We start from the raw sequence: 23,567 nt of genomic DNA, 5'->3' as shown, positions 1-23,567 counted from the left end.
ATAATAAATGCTATTTAATACAATTATTTGGCTACTGTTTGGCCAAAAATAAATGCCCTTCACATAAAACACTTTGTGCATACTTTCCTTTAGTTTGGGGAGTTTTTTGTTTTTACATCGTGAATCTTCATCTTAGTAAATTTCATGGGTGTTGAAAACCTGTGATTAAAATCTATCCCGCATCTAGTTAATTAGATGTTAATTCTCGGTTAATGCTAAGAGTCAGATACAACCTCATGTCTCATTTAGCCAATATGACATTTTGCAGATCCTCACTAAACCACAGCAAGGAAGTGGATCATGGAATATTGGAGCAGCACTGGATATAGATTCTGAGCGGCCTCGTTATTTATTTCTATTAGAAAACAAAGGAATTCCCCCAAGAGACTACTGAGGTCCTTTCTAGCTGTAAACTCCTCTGATGCTACCTGACTTGATCAGAGTGCTGTCCCATCCATGCACCCATCACCTTGCCTCTGACTCGCCAAAAGCCCACTTCAGTGAAATAGACTCAAAATGAGCTTCTGAAAACTAGTTCTCCTTCAGTGAAAGTGTTTCTAGAGCCACCCAGAGTCATCAGGGTTTTGATGTACCGTGAAAATTCGTCATGATTCATGTGATTTCCCACATTGTAAACTGACCCTGCTAAACCAGCTTCTGTCCCTGCTGCCGGAACCCTGAGGGTAGCACTCTGATAGGTTGGAGAGGGAGAGGAGTAGTGTCTGAGTTATCACAGCTGATATTTATTGAACATTTTCTTTATGCCTGACACTAGTTGCTATTTGCTTTATATGCATCATCACATGTAATCATCCCAACAACTCTGAGGGTAGATATTATTATCCCCATTTTACACATGAGAAAAACTGAGACTCAGGGAAGTTGGCCACTGTGCCCAAGGAGTGGCAGGCTAGGATTTGCACCCAGGTCTTTTTGTACCCCATGCCAGCACTCTTAACCACACTACCATTAACACCTCTCTTCAAGTTCTGCATTTTTCTGTCAGTAGTGGCATTCAAACTCCAGATAAAAATTTTTTTTAAATAGTCACTGCTTTAAAACTCCCTCTAAGATTTTAAATTACTAAGAATGTATTAGATAGTTTGGAACTTATTGAGGGCGACAGTCATTTAGTCAGCATCTTCACAGTCTTTGAAAATGTTTCACTCCATGGACTTCCCTGGTGACGCAGTGGTTAAGAATCCTCCTGCCAATGCAGGGGACACGGGATCGAGCACTGTTCCAGGAAAATCCCACATGCCGCGGAGCAGCTAAGCCCGTGAGCCACAACTACTGAGCCCGCAAGCTACAACTCCTGAAGCCCGCGCTCCTAGAACCCGTGCTCTGCAACAAAGAGAAGCCACCGCAACGAGAAGCCCGCACACCGCAACGAAGAGTAGCCCCCGCTCGCCACAACTAGAGAAAGCCCGTGTGCAGCACCAAGACCCAATGCAGCCAAAAATAAACAAATAAATAAATTTGTAAAAAGAAAATGTTCCACTCCAAATCTAACAAAAAATGTCATCAGGGAGAATATTTTGCTCAAATAGGACACTTTTGTACAAAACTCTTGTTTAACTTTTTCTAGGAGAGTCGGTGAAAATCATGCTAGAAAAATCATCTAAGTATGCAGATTGATTTGTTTATTCAGCAAATAGGTATTGAGAGCCTACTATTTACCAGGCTATGTTCTGCTTATTAGGGAGACCATAGTGATTAAGGCCATGACCCTGCTCACGTAGATGTCACTTTCTTATGGGGAGCAGTGAATCTGTGCACCACGAGGATAGGTAAACTAGTTCAGCTCACCAGGCTCTAGAGCAGGCATGACCATCAAAATAAATATAGCTCCCAACCATGTTTTTAAGCTAGTGGGAACCAGGCTATTCCTATAAATCAAAACAGAGATTTAGAAATAAGTTTATTCTAGAAATAGACCCAGAGACATAGAAAACAAACTTATGGTTACCAAAGGGGAAATGGGGGAGGGATAAATTAGGAGTTTGGAATTAACATAAACACACTACTATGTATAAAATAGATAACCAACAAAGACCTACTGTATAGCACAGGGAACTATACTCAATATTTTGTAGTAACCTATAAGGGAAAAGAATCTGAAATATATATATATATATATAACTGTACACTTGAAACTAACTTTGCTGTACACCTGAAACTAACACAGCATTGTAAATCAACTATATTTCAATTTTTTAAAAAAGAAATAAGTTTATTCTATTCCCCCAAAACCTTTATTCTTACATGCTACTTTGGCCCTTTACATTTTCTCAAAAAATGCTGGACGTCATCAGGTAGGAAACCAAACTGAAAGAATTGTCGTAAAGGTTTTCAGAACTGCAGTTCACCAACTCCAGAAAATACATAAAGTTTTTAAAAGAAAGACAACAAGGAGACAAACACGTTGCTCAAGAGACTGGAGGAGCATACATTGAAGGCTAGCCCAACTGTCCAAAAGAGAAGTCATCAGTCTTAAAAGGCAAAGACCAAAAGAATATAATAAATATCCCCGTCACTTTTCAATGATGACATACATCATTGTCAAACCCATTTACAAAGGGTTTTTCCATAAATTATAATTAAGTCCTCACAACCACCTTATAAGGTAAGTATTATCGTACCCACTTTATGGATCAGAAAACGAGGATAAAAATATAAGTAACACAGCTGTGTGTTATATATGAAAGTTGTTAAGGGACTCAGTTCTAAGAGTTCTCATCACAAGGAAAAAGAACTTTTTTCTATTTCTTTAATTGTATATCTATCTGAGATGATGGATGTTCATTAAACTTATATGATAATCATTTCATGATGTATGTGAGTCAAATCATTATGCTCTATACCTTAAACTTATGCAGTGCTGTATGTCAATTATATCTCAATAAAACTGGAAGGAAAAAAAAAAGAAAGAAAGTGAGGATCAAAGATATTGCCCAATTGGTCCAGTTAGCAATAGGTCAAGTACTTAGTAAACGCCAGAGCCAGACCTTAGACCAAGGTTCTCTGATTCCCTAACTGTTGCTTTCCCCATGGCTGCCTTGCTGATTTACAGTCCTGTGTTACAAAACCCAAAAACACCCAAAATCAAGTTTTCTGTGAAAATGGTAGAGTCTAAAAGTGTTTAAGAGTGGGTTGTAGACACTAGGAAATGTTAAGGAAAAATGGGGATACTGGGTGTCAATTCTTAATCTTCAATGATAAATCCAGGGACAAATCTGCTACAGGATTTGGTGCCATTGTCAGGCACTGGCCCCTGTAGCCAATGACCAATTGGCATTTATAACTCTGATCTTCTGCTTCCCCTGCCTGGTCTTAATAAAAACCATATAGAGGCTGCACTCTAGTCTTCTATAGCTCTTTTTTGAGATTATCTGTTTAATCCTCATGTGAACCTTCCTGATCCCTTGGGTCTGAATATCATTAAAATATAAAATCCTTTCTGTCAATGATGGTGCCTTATTCCTTGTTATCATCTCGATACTCAGCACAGCACAGAGCAAGAACTCATTAAAAGGGAGCTGCATTCAAATGTTAGTGGTTTTGATGGTTTTGTGACTTCAAACACTCATATGTTTGTCCCTGTCGTTGCTTTTAGGTTGGAGAGACAATTGGCATTAGTGAAGAGATTATGGGTCTCACCATCTTGGCTGCTGGGACCTCCATCCCTGATCTGATCACCAGTGTCATAGTGGCCCGGAAGGGGCTCGGGGACATGGCTGTGTCCAGCTCTGTTGGAAGCAACATCTTTGACATCACTGTAGGGTGAGTAGAGCTAGTTATATAAAGGTGCACATCATCTCCACCACTGTCTTTGTCTTCTTAGAAGCTGTGAAGACATGACCAGGATCTCAGAGCCCGAAACCAACCGATACCAATAGAAAGTAAAGACTGGTAGTACCATTCAATTTCACCAACTCCAATTTTCATTTTCAGAGAACTTCATGAAGAATAAGTTATCCTTAGACAGGCAGAAACACATACCTTGCATACAGAGTGGGTGTTGTAGGAAATACTTAAAGAGAATTTCACCTATAAAATGGCATTGGCTATATGTCATGAATATTCAACATTCATATGTGACTGAGATGCTCTGGTGGTTTCACTGTATTTTTTTCCATGTTCTAATTCTAATTAAAGTCCCCACCAGCCTCAGATGAGATTTGGATTGGAAAGCAGACTGAAACAAACATAGGCCCAGAAAAAATATCCCATCTCCTTCCTTGGAAAATGCTGGCAGGTTTGGCATTATCATTTCTTTATCTGTGCTGGTGAAGATATTCTAGGTTTTTTGAAAGTCAGAAGATGAGATCTGTTCTTACAGTTAAGCAAACTGAAGTTCTCAATATGAATAATCTCAAGTGGATCCGATTGGGGAGGGATGCTGTCATCTCTGTCATTTCATTTAATGTGTCCAAGTAAAAGTAGTCTGATAAATAACCTTGAAGGACAGCCCCTTGAGAAAGTAAGACATGGGATATTATCCTTATGTTCCCGGAAGAACTGAGCTCTTGCATTTGAGTTTGGAAGCCCACTAAAACGGATCTACTTTCTCATTGAACATCTTGAATATTGTTCTCTTTTATCCTTTCCACTACCTAATATATATAATAATTTTTTCATTCAGTATCTACCACGTGCACTGTACATACATTTTTATCTATTTAAGCCACACGACGATCCTATGACGTATGTATTTTCATCCCCATTTTTCAGATAAGGAAACCGAAGGGCACAGAATTCACACAACTAGTAATGAGATAGCTGGGATTTGAACAGAGTCTGTGCTCTCAACTCCAGCACTACCTGTGCATAAAACCCTGCTCTGAGCTTCCACTGTCTGAACCACCTTTGAGTTCCAAAGATGCCCATTCTTTCTTCCTTTGCTGGCACCTCTCCCTCAGGAGCCCTCCCTGCTTGTCTGTCTGCAAAACTCCAATTTACCCTTCCAGTGTCAACTCAAATCCTGGTTTTTCTGATTCCCTTAAGTCTTGCCTGGGGGCTTGCGCTCCTGTATACTTTCTGTATATCTGTATCTCACACTCTTGTCATGGTCCTGTCTATCAGTCTGCCTGCTAGACTGTGAACTCCCCAAGAACAAGAACTCCCCAAAGCCTAATACAATGCTTAATGCATGGCAGTGGTTTGGCAGATGTTTGTAGAATGAATGGATGAATGGATGGGTGGTTGGATGAATGAATGAACGAGTGAATGAGTGAGTGAATACCTGAAAAGGTGTATTTTAAAGGAAGGACATCCCTAGTATAAACAGTGTTTCTCAGTTCCACTGCCCACACATTTAGAGTAGTTTTCTTGGTCAATATCTTGTATAAACAGAAAGAAAATATTCTGTAGCACAAAAAGAGAAAATCCTACATATTGGGAAAAATTACAAGTGTTCTATGAGACAAATTTGTCGTGTTTTTGAAAAATATTATAGTGAATTGCAAGATGCTTTTTGTTCATTGTTCTTAAATTTTATATATCTTGTAACTTAAATGAAACTTAAATGAAAGTTTAAAGAAAATCACCCCTAATCCTACTACCCCAAAACATTTAACTTTTGTGTGTTTTTCTCCTAATATTTCAGAAAGTTTTCTTAGTGAATAATCAGTTTTGCCCTGTTGGAGGGCTTTTATTTTTCCATTTTAAAGCCATTTATGCCTAGCAAAGAGTAGGCATCTATTAGTAAATGAGTAAATCAACCATTTTTCTAAGTTTCTTCATAGCTCTCATAATTAACATTCTATGGCTTCAAAATATTCCATCCTGTTGCTTTCGGTTTAGCCTTTACCCTTTAGTAGGACCTTTGTATTTTTTTCAATTTTCTGATATCATGGGTGTTTTATGAACCCCTTTATGCAGAAACATCTCCTCTTTTAATTATTTTATTAGGATAAATTTCTTCAAGAAATATTGATGGATTGAAGATTATAAACATTTCAGTGGCTATTGATGTAGTATATTTTTCCAAAAAGTCTTTCCCAAGAGTTTGTACCAAGTTACAAAGTCATTAGCAATATATTGAGTGTAACAGTTTCTTCATAGTCTTGCTAGCATTTTCTTTTTGTTTATAGGATTCATACATACTCAAGGTAAAGGATTTAAAAAATACATATAAAGCATAAATATATATAAAGCATAATACAGACCAACATATAAGCATATATAAAACATAAATACAAACCAACACCACTCTTTTTTAATTTATTATTGAAGTTAGATTGCTATGTTTATGTTTATCCTTCTTTTTAAATATAGAATCATATCATGAACATTTACCTGTATCATAATAAGTTTATGATTTTTAGTAGCTACATAAAATTACATTGACTTATAGTTTGCTATTTAACTAGCTGCCTATTATTAGAGATTAAGTTGTCCCTGATTTTTCACTACTCAAAATAACACTGAAATGATCACCTTTCTGAATAAAATTGCATCTGCATTTCAAATTATTCCTTGTGCTTAATCCCTGACAATAGAATTGATTGGTCAAAAGTATTAAAAATGTCATATTTCCCCCAAAGGGTTTTTATCTATTTGTAGTGCTGTCAACCACAACTTCACCCGAATTGGATGTGTGTGTGTGTGTGTGTGTGTGTGTGTGTGATTGCTATTCTCTGTCTCTATTAAAAAAAAATAATTTGGTCATTTTCACCACAGATTTCTATACCTTTTCTCCATTTATCATCTCCTCCTGTCATCCTGTACAGATCCTCCAATTCACCTCTTTAGGGCTAAGAGTAACACTTTAATCTCAACTAGGAAGGAAACCAAAAAAATTATTTCAAATCAAATTCAGAAATCACCTGCAGCAGCCATGTCTTTGATCTTATTCAGCCGTAGAATAAATTCTCTCTGTTCTCCCTAATTCGACTGGGAAATAGACCAAGGTTTTTTTTGTTTGTTTGTTTGTTTGTTTTACATTTATTTATTTATTTATGGCTGTGTTGGGTCTTCGTTTCTATGCGAGGGCTTTCTCTAGTTGCGGCAAGTGGGGGGCCACTCTTCATCGCGGTGCGCGGGCCTCTCATTATCGCGGCCTCTCTTGTTGCGGAGCACGGGCTCCAGACGCGCAGGCTCAGCAATTGTGGCTCACGGGCCTAGTCGCTCCGCGGCATGTGGGATCTTCCCAGACCAGGGCTCGAACCCGTGTCCCCTGCATTGGCAGGCAGATTCTCAACCACTGTGCCACCAGGGAAGCCCTAGACCAAGGTTTTTAAAGTTCACCTGACTTCCTTGTAAATATGATTTCCTGCATCAGCCAGGCCTGAGTCCTAGTGAACCTAACAGGACACTCGTCTCCAATCACAGATTCCGAGAAGCTAATGCTCCGTCACGTGCCTGACTGCACCCCCTTCTTCCCTGCCTCTCTCCCCCACAGGCTCCCACTGCCCTGGCTCCTGTACACCGTCGTTCACAGGTTCCAACCCATGGCCGTCAGCAGCAACGGCCTCTTCTGCGCCATCGTCCTCCTCTTCATCATGCTGCTCTTCGTCATCCTCTCCATCGCCCTCTGCAAATGGAGGATGAACAAAGTGCTGGGCTTCACCATGTTTGGCCTCTACTTTGGGTTCCTCGTGGTCAGCGTCCTCCTGGAAGACAGAATCCTCATGTGCCCTGTCTCCATCTAGCAGGAAAAGCCATATCTTTGGCCAACAGCATGGACTGTCCCTCCCCGCTCAGGGTTGTAGGCTCCTTGACCTCCGCTGGCACACAGCCCTGGGCATTTCAAGTGTTCCCCCTTGATGGCTTTGACAGGGGATGGCTTCGTGCTGGGCCCACTCATTTCTTGGGCTGCTCCCACCCTTGCCTCCTGCAGTGGCTCCATGCAAGAGACAAAGAGATCCCAGCATTTGGGGCTTCTCTGCCTGCACCGCTGACAGGTACTACTCGCTGGCCGTTGTCATGATGCAAAGAATGACAGAGGTGATATATATACATATAAAATATATATATTATGTATAGATGCACATGCACACACCCCTGCCTGGTCCTGTATTATACCTCTCCTTCCACACCTATAGAATAGTACATACCTGTATACAAATACAAAGAAAGAAAAATTATAAATATATATATATAATCGTATATATATATATAAATACAACTGCATCTTTTCAGGGATAGCTCTAGTATATTTCTAGTACCTATTTGAAGAGGGGCATCAACCTTCAGTCTGAGCTTTACCTCTTAAGTGCAAGAGGTGAGCTAAGAGAATCATTGCTGTGACCTTCAGCCTACCTTGGATATACTGGGATTCTGCCCGGTATGGTGGATATTTTAGGAAAGTAGTTTGCACGAGGGAGGGCTGGGTGGAGAGGGCCTGTAGGGGCCCTGGAATGAGCCCTCCAAAATATTCCCACAAGCCAAACCGGGAAGACCGTCTCTCCATCCCAACAGGGGTACACTCTCTGAAACCCACAGGGTTATTGGGACATTCAGAGGTAAATCCCAGGCTGGGTGGATACTGGTTTGGGGCAAGGGGGAGGTGACCAGGGTTGGGTGAGGGGGGCGGGGTTATATATTGCCCCAGCATGCAAGTAGAAAATATGATTGCAAATTAGTGCTCTTCTAGGACAGCTAGACTATATAAACTGAACCTATACTGTTCCAATGCATGTCCCATTATCATCAAAAGAAGGGGGACAAGTTTAGTTGTGATTGTCATTCAGATGTTATTTTGATGCTAAGGGCATCAAAATGCCTGCCAAGAGAGCCTGGATATGTACTAAGAAATACCATCCAGTAGAGGCGCTCAGTGGGACTTGCCCCCTAAGGACGTGGTTCTTTAATGCATCTTCCAGTGTGGTCATAAAGGCCTTCAGTGGCTGAAGAAAGAAATCATTGTTCCTCCAACCAATAGAACTAGATTGACTCTGATCAATACTGCTTGGATTAAGGCAGCTTCAAGATGTTTGGAAAGGCGTTTGTTAACTAGGAAGGTTTCTGGGTCCTGTGTCTAGTGGTGCCAGGACCAGGATTTGGTTAAAGCCCATGCACCATGGGTGTCTCTCCTGCCATCCGGACCCCATCTGGGACTCTTTCTAGCTCACAGAGTACACTGCAGACTACACTCAACAGCTTCTTTACACTGGCTTCAAGCCAGTCACTTCAAGGATCTGATTTTCAGAGCATTCAAGGGACATCTTCATTTCATTCATTCAGTGCTCCCAAGTTCTATTTGACATTTTGTATGATTTCTCAGGTCTACGTCAAAAGAAAATAAAACCAACAGAGAAAAAAGATTAGGTGGACTAAATTACTGAAGAACATGCAGAGTTTTTCATTTCCCCAAATCATGCTTCCTTATAATCAGTTGAAAGAGTAAATAGAGGATGGCGCATTATTCTGTAGCCATCCTGCATCTAAGTTGGCACACACCATGGCTTCTCTCCAGTCTGTTGTGTCACTGATGCTGCTATGATTTTGCGGTGAGCACGTCCCTCCTAACACAGGGAGACAGGATGCAGGACTCACAACTGAATAAAGATAAAGATCAAGCTCAGCATTCCTTCCACAAAACCTCAGCCCACTCCACAGAGCATGGCAGTCACAGGCAGTGCCCATCATTGCTCTTCTGAGTGGAGGCTCAACGGGAAAGCAAGAAGCCAAGATGGCTGCCACCCAGGAGGCCAGCTTCCCAGTCTCTCCAACTTTGCAAAGTCGGGTGTTCAGTTGTGGGAGAGAGACCCACGTCTCCTTCATCAAGGGCAGGATTTTGTGTTGAAGCAAGAATTCGTGTTAGTTCCTCTGAGTGAAAGAGAAGGAGTAAGTGAACATTTGGTTAAAAACTCTGATGGTTTTCCCTGTGCATTACTTGCAGGGGAGCAGAGTTGTTTATTGCATGAATGTGTATGATGGACTGGTTTGTTGTGTGAAAGAAGGTTTGAGTAGGTGACTCTGACTCAATTGCAGATTGACTATATAAAACCAGAAAGGAGGAGGGAGGTCCAGTGCAACCCTGTTCTTATTCCAGCCCTTCCCCACACTCACCCTGCCTCCTCACTCTTTCCCGTTCATTCCCAGCTCACGGTGAAGACTCATCCAAGCAGCCACAGAGCGTTTGACTTGCCTGGGAGCTCCCTTCCTAGGCAGTGTTGTCACTCATGAAAAGTTGCATTTGAGAAGATGCTATTTCTGAGCCCAGTTCCCACCTCAGGGATGTGCAGTGTTGGCTCACTGGCCAGTATGCAGGCACCTCCCTGCCCCTGCTTGCCCCTGCTTGCCCCTGCTTGCCCCCTATAAGTTGTCTGTGAGGTTACGTGTTGGACTTGGGTAAACCCAGAGAGAAGTGTATAGGATGCAACAGTGGATCGTTAAAAGCATTCAAATCATTAACATAATTATAAGAAAGAACTTTCCACAACATGGTTTTCTGAGTAGTTCATCTCTAGTGCCTGTGTAAATACATATATAAATATATATCTTCATACCAAATCTATATAACACACACAATACCACTTACATCATCACCCTCTGACCCAATTACATCCAGGATTCAAAAGCAGGGAGCACCAAAGTTTGCCTTAGTGAAGGGAAAGGAAAAACATGCACACCAACAACCAAAGGGAACGTTTCCTCCTGATCTCATAAGGTTTGTTTTGTGCACAAGTACGTACAAACATACACACATGAACCCTCCCTGTATATTTAAATGGCCAGCCATATCCCTAATGGTGATGTAGAGGCAAAGAATGCACAATAGAAAAGTACAGGGGAAAAAAAATTAGACTACAGATACTCTCTTTGTTTCTCTGGAACAGGGTAAAAATATCAAAAATTCAAGAGCCAACCTCTTACTGTTCAATCTAAAATAAATGAGCCGTACGCAAATGGTTCCCTTTACCTGCAGCAAACCAAGCAGGTCTTAACTTGCTGTCACCTCCCCTGTCACCCTAGGCAGCCTCAGGACAGGAGAACGACTTGGTTCATGCCGAGAATACCCAAATAGACCCTTCTCAATTGCCTCTGGGAATGCCCACGCTGAGTTCAGCTGCCCTCTGAACCTGCCTAGACCCTCAAGAACTGAAGCTGGAGACGAGAAGGTTTGCATGCAGTTTCCCGGGCCTAAGCTGAGCCAGGCGGCGGCAGGTCAGGAAAACACAGTAACGTACACGGACTAAGGGGGAGGGTTGCTTATCAGTTTGGCTGATGCAGCAGAACTTCCTAAAACCTTGCCCAGAAGATTATAAAAAGAGGCAGGGACTGTTTCATATTTGGGAAAAATGCTTTGTAAGGCTTCTCACAGGTGTCAGCTGACAGGGGCCATTATAATTTATTTTCTAGGGAAGACGTGAATCAGGTGTTTGGAGGCCTTTCAGCAAAACACAGCTGCTTTGCTGATGAGACATTTGATGATATTAATGTACATCACTGCTGGGCAGGGAGAGAGTTGGCAAACTCCCCACCATTGCTCATAGCTCTTAAACTCCTCTGTGACAAGGCTGAGCTATCAAGGGAAGCCCTCCACCCAAGACCACCTTAACAGAAAGCTGACCAAGGAAGTGACAGCAGATAGATAGAGCTGCTGACCAGATAGACAGCTGGAAAAGATGGGACTAATGTTAACTGCTCTGCTGAAATTGCGGGGTTGGTATATCTGACGTGGGTCTGAATCCAAGCATGTCAGAAAACTGCAGTATGCTTTCTTCCCTACATCTACCAACACACGCACACGCACGCACACACACACACACACACACACACAAGATAATGAGCATGCCATGCTTCCTTGCACCTGGACAGATTGCTACTCCAATAATTAAGTGGCTAGTAGTAATTAATTGGATTGTTACAGCTCTGTTCCAGAAGAAATAAAGGGAAACTGTTCTCAGGGTGATTTCTGGAAAAATCAACTGTCTCCTGAAAGCTTGTTATAGAAGCTAATGCTCATTCTTGCTAAGCCAGATCTTACATAACCACCTGGCTTAATATTTTTAAAAGACACATGCTCAACTCCTATACCTCCCTCAGCAAGACTGTCTTCAATTAGTTGATGAGGGCTTGTCGTGAAGAGAAAGTTAGTGAAAAAATAAAGAATAAGGAAAAGGAAGAAAGGGGAAATTAACTTACTTTTGCCAGGATTCCCAAGAAAGCAAATATCACATTGATATATATCCCTATGCAGTTTTAAATAATTACAAATTTCAGGCTTTTTTACCCAATTACAAAAGCCTATATAGAGTCCCAGATAAAAATATGTTCCCCTCTCAAGAAGACATTGGGAAGAAAGGTAAGGGCCTCCACTCCACTATCTATTTAAGGTTAGCTCCTTGCCTCTCTAGCTTTGTGTTTCGTTTTTTAATCTCACAGCTTCCTATTCATTGAAATATCTAGCAAACAAGAAAAGCAAGAAAGGCACACTCAGAGCCAGCTGAACTCCACTACTTATTGTGAGATTACGCTCTTTTTTTTCACTTTACTGGGAGCTTCGAAAAGGCACAGGCAGGACTTCCCTGGTGGTGCAGTGGTTAAGACTCTGCACTCCCAATGCAGGGGGCCTGGGTTCGACCCCTGGTCAGGGAACTAGATCCCACATGCACGCTGCAACTAAAAGTTCACATGCCACAACTAAGGACCCTGCCTGCCACAACCGAGACCTGGTACAACCAGATAAATATCTTTTTTAAAAAAAGGCACGGGCTGCAGCACAGAAATCACCAGGAGCCTTTAGGTGTCTGTAGAAAACACGGGTGCACTCATGTTTGTTATGGAAGTCACACGTGCTTTCCACCTAGATGCCCCCCAGTGTGCTCACTGCCTTTCCCCACCTTCCTCACGCACAGGGCATCGGCCTTGCTCAGCACCACCTGATTTCCATCATGGTCTTTAGTGGCAGTTTTCTTTAAATGAAGTGAGAGAAAGCTACAAAGGGCCCAGGAATCCACAAGTCAGCCAGTTTTTTAGAGAGAAAAAGGAGCCTCTAGTTATGACTGGATAGACAACTCTGTTCAAATTAGCAAACAAATAGTGGGGACACTATAGAACACCAAATTATCTAAGCCAAAGCCCTTCCACTAAATGATTGGTTGGCAGACTGGAAAACCTTAAAGAATTTTTTTTAAAAACTGATAAAGACCTAAGTGTGAAAGAGTGCCATGGAATTGGCATTGAGTTTGCCAAAGGTTTAGTTCTGTTAAGAGCGCTTGTTCAACCTATCAATCACCCTGATCCAAAAGACAGTCCCTTTGTAGGAAAGAAATCCTAGCATAGATGTTTCTGGTGTAACCCAGGTCCGTCAGCTATTAACGTTAACAACCATCCGTGTCAGAAAAGTCTTCCTCCAGATTCACCCCAGCCCCTCAAGGTGATGAAGTCACCTTTTTTTTTTTTCTGTTCGGCAGAAAAGAGCTGCATCTGGGCACTCTTCACTATTTACCCCTGACAAAGCTGGGAGTCACCACTATGTGACCCTTTATCTATTTGCATCAAATGTTATCTTCAGATTTTTATTTCTGAGTCTTTCTCTCTAACCCTCAATAATTTTTAAGTTTTTCTTTACTAAGCCTTTTAAAATGCTTTATGTTGCTCTGAAATCATGGAACCTTTTGACTACTCATGGCACAAGTATAAGGTCTGAATAGGGTGGAATGACAGACTCAGACCCAGTGTTTACCCCCTGCTTCTGCACTCCTCTGTGCCCCTTACCTTTTAGAAAGTCACACTTCATTGCTAATTCACATTAATCTTATGTTCCCTGTGACTTCCGTATCTTTCTCCAAGACATTCAGGTGAAGCGAGTGCATTTCTCAGCTTGCCTGGTGCATTTGGATGGATGTTCTTACCTACCATGAGCCCCTCTCCCTTGGGCCTTACTGAGTCTCAGTTTGTTTCTTTCTAACCCCACTTCCAGTTTTCAAGTCTAAGTTGGGCCCAGTGCTTACTCCCCTTCCAGGTTCTCACCACCAGCCTCTCCCCTTTACTTGTACTTGGCAAGTCTAATGAGCCTTTTCTCCATCTCCGCATGAAGGTGAAGATAGAAAAATGCTAGCCCCGTGCCCCTAACAACTTACGTTTTGTGTAATTGACTACTTCTTGGGGGGTGGGGGGAGGGACTCCCTCCTAATTGATACTGAAATGCGAATAGAATTCACAACTACAAGAGAGTAGAGTCACAGAAATGCCTTAAAAGCACCAGTAGGCCTCGACGCAACAAGTACTAACAGGTATTTATCCTCTGGTGAAAAGTCTGAACACTGATGCGGCATTGTCTTGAGGCCCTGGTGAGGTGAAGCTCACGGTCTTCGTCTTTATGGTCATAATTCCACACTCAACAAGTACTCAGAATGGGGAAGACACCGCTGGAGATCATTCAGGAACTCTGGACCTGCACTTACCTGCACTGATTTACCAAAAAGAATCTATATTTTCGCTCTAAATAGGAAATGGGGGAAATGGTTGGACCACCTCTCATCACCCAGTATTACAGCGCATTTACTTCCTTGTGTGGTGGGTTGGCTGGGAATTGTAAGATTGTTGATTGGTGTCGTGGCCCAGGAAAATGGGGTACAGTTCACCAAAAGGCTGGAAATTTGCTCCTACATTCTCACTTACTAGGTTGCATATTCCTTTACAATGGATCTGGAAGTAACTAAGGCCTTGGGACTGACAGTTCTCGAAAAGCACTCAACTAACCAAAAGAGAATACTAATTTTTTAAATCGTGTCATCAAAAAAAGAGAAGAAAAAAAAAAAAGGAACGAATGAATGAAGTCTGAATACCCAAATAAAATAATTTTAAGGATGAAATTACATGCAGGAATTAAGGGTAGAAAATCCTTTGCCATTTAATTAAACAAATCTCCGATTCTTCTCATCAGGCTAAAACTGAAGGACAATGGATGCCTTTTGGGTTTTTTAATTTTTTAATATTGCACTTTATAGTATCAATACTTCATAAGAGACAATTGTCTTAATTAAAGCCATAAAATACCAATAATACATATATTCAGGGCTTCTGAATATAGTCAATCGATGAGCAGTCCATGAGTCATTCCTGTTTTGTATTGTTTGTTGTAAATTAGAGTTTATCTGTTCTGTTTTTTAAGGCATACAATTATTGTTCTAGACAATCCTAATCTGATAAATTTTAGATGTGTACTTTAATAAAACTGAAAATCAAAGAAATTGTTCATTTCACAAAAGCATTCTTCACTTTCAAAATAGCTTGTTAAATAGCAAGTTCCTTTAAATAGCAAGTTCTGATACTAAGTGAAAGTATTTCCTTTTTTAAGTTATAGATATACTGTTTTTCAGGAATTCATTTGTTATGTAAAGCAATATAGAGAGTGAAATGGATAATTAGCAAATACGTACCTGGAAAATTTAAGGTTTATTTGAGTTTTTATGTAAATATAGGATGGGTCTAAGAAGTTCCCTTATAAAAATGGCAAATAGAGATATACAGTTTATCAGTAATTTATTATGCCTAAATTATAAACCTTCCTTGGGAGGAAAGCATATAAAACAGGAGACTTCATAATGCATTGGATTTTTTTTTTCCTTTTCTGCTAAACTACATAATTTCTGGCCCAGTATCATAGACTGCTTACACACATGTACACACAGATGTCCCCACAACTAAAAACTTTGTTTCACTTCATCACAATTTTTTTATATGATTTGAGTAAAAGCTAAAAGAATGACTAAAAGGCACTTAATAGCCTAGAAATATCTACCACCTGGGTACCTAAATTATCTCTATAGAGTAAACATGTGTGTTAAATTGACCAACCCCATCAATTTTATGTTTAATTGGCCATTTGCCCTAAAGAAAGATTGTCTGGATCCAGAGCCAGTGATGTTTCTGTTGGGGGCTGTTTTGTGGTCCGAAGCATCTCTCCAAAGGGCAGAGACTCTCCATTGGGATGAGGGAATCTCGGTTGGGATATAATCCTGTTGAACCCCGCACACAAAGTTCATATTTGTGCCCTGCGTCTAGCCTGGATGTTTTTCTTCTGCTCCAGTTTGAAAAAACTCCAGAAGCAACAGTTTCCATCTCCAAGCAATCTGCAGTCTCAAAAGTGCCATCAAAGAGTAGCAAAAACTACCTTCCTGGTTTAATGAAGTGGCTGCTAGCGCTAAAGGAAAGATAAATTACACTTTTGTTCTTTGCATAGTGTTAAAACAGAGACCATGCTGTGGACACTGACCCCAACATAGGCATTGCCCTAGAACTCGTAAACTGTCTTTTGGACAGGTTACCTTACAAATATCAACGCCATTTTTGTAAAGGATCTTTTTAAGGATGGATGTCATCTCATGCTTCCTCTGTTTGCCTCCATTTTAAAGAAGCATTTTAACCTCTATACCCCTACAAGAATCCAGGTGATGCACTTCCAAGTTACTTTTGTCATTGCCCGTGTGTTTTGTTTATTGTGAGCAATTTTCGCTGGATGAGGAGATATATGGAGATTTTGCGTCAGTTTATTCTCTGTGAATATGTCTGTACATAGATGGAAAGCTATATTTATTTGTACATAGTCTGTTTAGAGTAATGTGTTTCTGTCACATGGACTTCAGTCTGATAAAGGGCGTTTCTTCACTGTGTTCATGTTACACTTTCCACACCTTTGTGCTTCTACTACTGGTAATCAACTCATAGAATATCTCACTTTATGTAACTAAGTCTCCTCGGTGTGAAAAGTAATAGTAATAAAATTATTGACTCAAAAGAAATGTTGTTTTGCTCTTTCCCTGCCACCTCGGAGTCCCTGCCGCCATGGCCGAGGAAGGCATTGCTGCTGGAGGTGTAATGGACGTTAATCCTGCTCTGCAAGAGGTGCTGAAGACCGCCCTCATCCACGATGGCCTAGCACGTGGAATTCGGGAAGCTGCCAAAGCCCATCTTTGTGTGCTTGCATCCAACTGTGATGAGCCTATATATGTCAAGTTGGTGGAAGCCCTTTGTGCTGAGTACCAGATCAACCTGATTAAGGTTGATGACAACAAGAAACTGGGGGAATGGGTAAGCCTCTGTAAAAACTGATGGAGAGGGAAAACCCCCTAAAGTGGTTGGTTGCTGTGTGGTGGTTAAGGACTATGGCAAAGAGTCTCAGGCCAAGGATGTCATGGAGGAGTACTTCAAATGCAAGAAATGATCAAATTAAAACACTGGGCACTTGTTCTTAAAAAAAAAAAAAAAAGTGTTTTGGTTTTGGAATAATCCTTGCCTTCAGCTAATCGGGACCCTCAGGAGCTCAAGAAATTGACAGACAGTTGTGGAAGTTTCACTGCAAGGACTCAAAGGAACAGAGGGCAAGCAGTAGTTACTGTTAAGTATAACCATTTACGGGGTGCTTACTAATGTCATTTGAGCTTTCCAATGTCTGAGGGAACCTTGCGCGCTGAAAGGACTACTCTAACAATTGGCTTTTAATTAATTAAATACATTGAAAATTGTAAATTCAAAAGCCTAATGTTCTCTAAGCCTTTAAATTCAATTTCGAAGTCTTGTATAAACCTATTACTTTCCGATAAAAATAAGAATTCAGAGTCAGTTTTTTCTTTGATTACACTCAATTAACTGATAACTTTAAAAGATTAAATTCTAACGAACCCAATTTACGAATTGAATTCCCTCAGGAACTTTTTAAATTTTACACATTTAACATACCCGATTCTCTCAAACACTCCAAAACCCTGACAGACTTACAAACCTAAAAAACAAAATCTTCCTATGCACTTAAGCAATTCCTATTAATCTATCAAACTTAAATAAAATATAATAAACCAGGCTATCCGAAACATTTAAATGCCATTTACAATCTTAATAAAAGTCTACTACACCTTTAAAATCAATACCATGAGTCTAGTATAATTACACATTTCAAATTATAATCAGATTATCTAGTATGCCAGATTTATTTCAAACACCTTGAAATACAAATACACACAAAATATCCCAAGGATTATAAAACTTATTCCTAAATCATACCAAAGTATTAATACTATGAATTTGATTTACTTTATTATCTGTATTTCTATAATGTCTTCCCAGGCTTTGAAAAGTCACCTCATGACGGAGCATCTCTGGTAGGATAAGATGATGTAGGCTGAGTCACAATACCATTATTTATCATTTAGAGAATTAACCCAGAACATGACACATGGTTCCTACATACTACCAAGATGATTCTACTGGAGCCAAAAGGAATCATAACACTCAGGCTTTGAGTCAAATTCTGTCCTCTGTCATGGAGGGTCCCTTTCAGCTGGAATTTCATTTTGCAGTCCAATGGGCATCATTACCATTACTTTATTTTTTCAATCTCTTTCAAAGTTTTGCCTCCTGCTTTGAGTAGGTGGATCCTGCAGCCCCACCGGGTCTCAGCCAGTTTTTCTGTACCACTGGGTTGTATTCTACTAATCTCTTTATTCTTTGATCGGATTCTTCATTCTGTTCATAATTTTTCTTGTCCTGACCACAATTCCCAACATTTTATTAACAGCTATATGTCTACACTAATGCTAAATGCTTTGCATGCATCATTCCATTGACTCCTCACAACAACTCACTGAGTTGGTTACCGTTATTATTCCCATTTTACAGACAGAAATATAAGACCTCAAGTGGTTAAGTAACATTCCAAGGTCACACATTAAATGTCAGAATTTTAAATTGAACTCTGTTATCCAAATTTCAACTCTTAGTCGTTACTTTTTACCTCCCCCGCCATTAGCTACATAATTACCCCAAGTTCCAGGATTACAGTTATGGAGCACACAGACCATTAGACAAGATGAGGACCCCAAAGTCAACCAAGTGCTTGGATTCTTTTCTTGGTTTTCCTAACCATACGCTTCTCAAGAAAAGGTATGTGCACACTAGCTGCATTTGACTGAGTGACCTTGGTGCCTCCATCACAGGATTTCTCAACCTTGGCACCATGGACATTTTGGGCTGGAAAATTATTTGTTGGTGGGTGCTGTCCTGTGCATTGCAGAATGTTTAGTAGTATCACTGGCTTTTACCCATTAGGCACAAATTTCAACAAACAAAAAAATGTCTCCAGACATGGACAAATTACCCTGGGGGTAGGCTGGGGTGGGGCAAAATTGCCCCAGGTTGAGAACGACTACTGTTCTATCAAATAGAATTTAATCCACTGCCTCAAGATGGCTGGAATTCAGCCAATGGCTGCCCTTTCGGTCTTCTCTCTTTCCCTCTCTCTCTCTCTCTCTCTGACACACACACACACACACACACACACACACACACACACCACCTCCCATGCTTCACCCCCACCTAAATGCAATAGTGCAGAGGTAAAACTTCAAGCAGGAATAACCTGTTTGGCATTATTCCTCAAATGGTCTCTGTGTGAACAGCAGACTACTGAAGCTTAGGCTGTGGGACTCTTTCGGCCCATTCCACACAAATGGGCAGTTTACCAAATACAGTTCGGGTTTTAGAGGTCCTCCTCTCTTGAGTCTCTGGGTCTCTCCCTAAGCAAAGCTTTGCCGACCTCTGAAGGAATTTCTGCAAGCCACAACCATGGAAACAGCACATCCCCAAAGCCATGCTCCAAAGTGACCTCTTCAATGAACGTTCATTGGTATTGTCCCGATAGCTGGATTTCTCCCGGAGGAAGATTTAAGGTCTTTTCTCTGTCAGCACAGCTGATGGGCTGAGGGCACATGGCCAAGTTTAAGAAAAACTTGAAATCCACACACCTCTCATTTCCCTTCCTTCCAAAATGAATCTCACTTCTCAGAGATGAGGATTTAGCAACTGCTTTATGTTTAGGGAAAAGGTACAAGGCATTTTGACACTGTGTTCAGCCCAGTGATATTTAAAAACTCTGGGGTGTGCCCTTGATGGTATTTTTGATCTATGTTTGAAAATGTAAATATTTTTATCAGAATTATATGAATGCTGATTTCATTAATGCTGATTTCAGGCAATATTCATCAGGTTGATTAAAACCCTTGATCAGTTATCTATAGAGAACAATTTTTTTTTTAATTTTTGAATTTTATTTATTTTTTTATACAGCAGGTTCTTATTAGCCATCAATTTTATACACAACAGTGTATACCTGTCAATCCCAATGGCCCAATTCATCACACCACCACCACCACCCCACTGCCGCTTTCCCCCCTTGGTGTCCATACGTTTGTATAGAGAACAATTCTAACTTATCCTTTCTATTTTATTGAAATTTTCCAGGAGACATTGCTTTCTGTATAAATTTTAAGATAGGAACTCAGTTCATCAATTAAGTTTAGTTTTTATATCCATATTAAAATTTTTACCAACCATAGGTGTTATTGGGAATCTTCTCCATTATTTCTACTGAACCCAGTTTTTATGGGTACAGTTTTACCGATCAAAAAGATTTGAGTTTTCCATCCATTTTTCATCCACAACTCTATAACAGATTGCACTCTTTGGAGGTTATGTTGATAAAGAAAAAGCCATAATATGCCCTGGAATTGCCGTATTTTTCCAGAATGTCTTTCTTTTTTTCAGAGGACTGTTTTTTAGGGGTTTTTTGGGGGGGATGGTTAGGCAGGGTTGTTTTGGGGTTTTGGGAGGTTTTGGGGTGTTTTTTTGCTGCACCGTGGGGCTTGAAGAATCTTAGTTCCCCAACCAGGGATTGAACCACCCACGCCCTCGGCAGTGAAAGTGCAGAGTCCTAAGCTCTGGACTGCCAGGGAGTTCCCCAGAGGACTGGTTTTTAAGTTTGGCCACAGTGAAGATTTACGGCAGTGAAAACACCTGATTTCCTACAGCACAGCAGCCCTGCTTGGGTTTGGTCTTGGTTTGGAGTTTTTTACTACTCACTCTCAATCTTTTGTAATACCATTTTCTAAACTTATTTTTGAGTGTAGCCTCAGCTTAAAGTTTTGTAATACTAAAATCATTTGCACTCCCTTATTTAAACAACAATCTATTGTAGTATGCGTTTGATTAATTTATAAAATGTTAAAGGAAAATATTTCAAATAAGCAATTTTTATTGTTTTATCACGGTATAATTTGTAAAAATAAAAATAAATTACAAAAGAAAAAAAAATTCCCCTCACAACCATTTATGTTAGCAATTGGCTTACAAACATCTGTATAATTAATGTTTCTAAAAAAAATTTTTTTTTAAACTACTCCCTAGTTTTCACAGATTCCAAGATACTGGGGTCCAAATGCATTGACAATTACACACAGAAGTCCTGACAGAAAGTGTGCTATGATCAGAATCCAGAACTGTTGGAAAGACTGACCTTGGTCCACCTCTTCCGGTGCAGCTGTGTGCAAGTTACTCAATGACTCTGCACACCAGTTCCTTGTCTATGAAATGCTACAACTGCATTACTCCCCAGCATGCCCCACTCCTGCCATAAGTTATTGGAAAGAGTGAGTCATTATGCCATAACGTGCCTGGCTTATAGTGGGCTTTTAGTATATGTTAGCTCCCTTCTGCCCACCTCCTGTGATCTTGAACAAGTTATATAACCTCCCTAAGATTCAGAAAATCTTTTAAATCGGTCCCTTATTGAGATGTCAGTATATTTCCTAAGCTTAAAGATTATAGGAATCCTAACTGTTTGTCTCAGTACGCTAACACTACACACATCCCACCTCTTCCTGGGAAGCCAGTCTCCCACCTATCCTCATCCAGCAATGTGCCAGGTGACCCTGGGATCTAAAAGCCTAGCCTGGTTAGAAACAGCATACAAAGACAGATTCCATTTCAATCTAGGTGTCAGGCTCATCCAGGACATGAAAACTTTTGAGGTGCACCCAGGATTCCCACAACTTTTGGAGGCTTTGGTGATATACCTACAAATAACACAGTGAAATACTAAACTTCTCCTGGTCAATCTTGCCTCTAGGGCCAGCTCATACATTAAATACATTCTGTATATTTCTGCAGGGATAGACCTAAGACATTGCCAAACCAGTACTGGCAACACTTGGTAATTTATGCCACTCATGCTGCCTCACCCACAGCAGACATCAGTAATCAGTCACAGAAACATTCCCCACTATACTTTCTCAGCTGAGCATTATAGGCAGCCACTACCAATCAGTCCCAGTGACGTGCGAGAGAAAATCGAATTGCCATGTTTTAGCCTAATCTATAAATGAGGAAATGAAGACTAAATCAGTAGTGTTACTTTCCTGAGGTCACACTACTAAGCTGTAGAACTGGATATTAGGGTCTGGTTTTTGTTTTGTGTATAGTCTTTACTGCAATAGCCAAAAAGCATCTGAGGTGTTTCGCGTGTTGCCACGGGTGTTTTATATACCCAACCATGACGCACAGCGTTGCAGGGTGGAGGGTTTGCTGCTCACAAGCCAGAGTAGCTAGAGAACTATGACAAAAAGACATCTAGTTTAAAAGGCTTAAGTTAGGTCATTAGTTAGGTTATAGCCAGACAGTGAGTAATAGCAACTTCTAACTAATGAGAATTGTGTAGGAAGAAAAGAAAGGCTTTTGCTGCTGGGATTTAAAAATGGAATTTCCAGTAAATAATAACAATCACCTCAGGGACAAAAAGTAAAGTTATGCCCAAATTCGATCACAAAACTGTTGGAAAGTATGCATACAGCTCTGACTGCTGCCAGCAGCTAACAACCCATGTCCTTGAAATGGAATCAGGTCAGGGAATGTTGTAAACATTCTAGCTTTCCTGTCTCCTCTCAGGAGCTCACTCAAATGCACAATCCATCCCCATAGCAGTTCCACTGAACTTCAGGGAAAAAGGAAAAGTGTTTTCCACAAGGAGAGTAATGCTATTCATTCCCATTGGCCTGATTCAGGGATGGCCATTAGGAGAGTCTGGGAAGTAAGGGGAAGACCCTGTCTCCAACATCCTCAAATTCCCCCTCCATCCCCGGACTATTGACTAGAATTTCATCTTAGTGCCTTGTCTCTCCAGCTCAGGGATTCTCAACAAAGAGGTGGCACCCAAAGGGCATATCAGAAATACCCACGGGCTTTTTAGAACCCAACCCCACCTCCGGCTGCCCTCTCCAACCTGGCCAACGTGTACGCTCCCAGGTGAGAGCCATAGTGAGCTCTACATAAGCTGCAGCAGTGCTGTGTGGAAAAAAGATTGAGAATCCTGCTTCACCTAAGGCCCTGATCCCTGTAGAAATTGTAACTGGCTCTAGGAAGAGTCCATGCCTCGAAGTTTCTACAAATGACCTTATATTTATTCATGCGTTCAATCATGGGTTGTCAGGACCTGCAATGTGCCAGATACAAGCGTTAGCACTGGGGGCCTGGAGACTAAGTTCCAGCCCCTCTGCTTAAAGACTTTGTAGTCTGCAGAGGAAGATAAACACATGACAAATCAGGACTTGTACTAGAATAAGCAGCCTAGAGGGTGGTTAAGAAGCCTGACTGCCTGGGTTTGGATCTCAGCTGTGCCAGTTACCAGCTCAGTGACCTAAACCTCTGTGTGCCTCCCTTGTTCCATCTATGACCTCATGAGAATTGTTTTATGTGGGTTAAATCAGTTAATTTTTTTTTTTTGGAACACCCCTAGAACAGTGCCTATCTTATAGTAGCAATATGCCCCACTTGATAAATCAGTG

The 23,567-nt window shown here is 40.8% G+C and overlaps 1 protein-coding gene and 1 pseudogene across 2 annotated transcripts in view; both read left to right on the top strand.

Annotated features, from left to right (window-relative positions):
- SLC24A2 (solute carrier family 24 member 2) overlaps positions 1 to 7,655 on the top strand; it is a 234,223-nt gene extending 226,568 nt beyond the window's left edge. For both annotated transcript variants that reach the window (XM_061199091.1, XM_061199090.1), the window contains 2 exons: positions 3,617 to 3,783; positions 7,406 to 7,655. In XM_061199091.1, coding sequence (XP_061055074.1) covers positions 3,617 to 3,783; positions 7,406 to 7,655 — 417 coding nt within the window. The remainder of the gene's footprint in view (positions 1 to 3,616; positions 3,784 to 7,405) is intronic.
- Positions 7,656 to 16,743: 9,088 nt separating this feature from the next.
- LOC133097192 (small ribosomal subunit protein eS12-like) lies at positions 16,744 to 17,143 on the top strand (annotated as a pseudogene).
- The last annotated feature ends 6,424 nt before the right edge of the window (positions 17,144 to 23,567 follow it).

This window comes from Eubalaena glacialis, chromosome 9, assembly GCF_028564815.1.
Source record: "Eubalaena glacialis isolate mEubGla1 chromosome 9, mEubGla1.1.hap2.+ XY, whole genome shotgun sequence".
Lineage (NCBI taxonomy): Eukaryota > Metazoa > Chordata > Mammalia > Artiodactyla > Balaenidae > Eubalaena > Eubalaena glacialis.
This window is presented reverse-complemented; position numbering and strand designations above follow the sequence as displayed.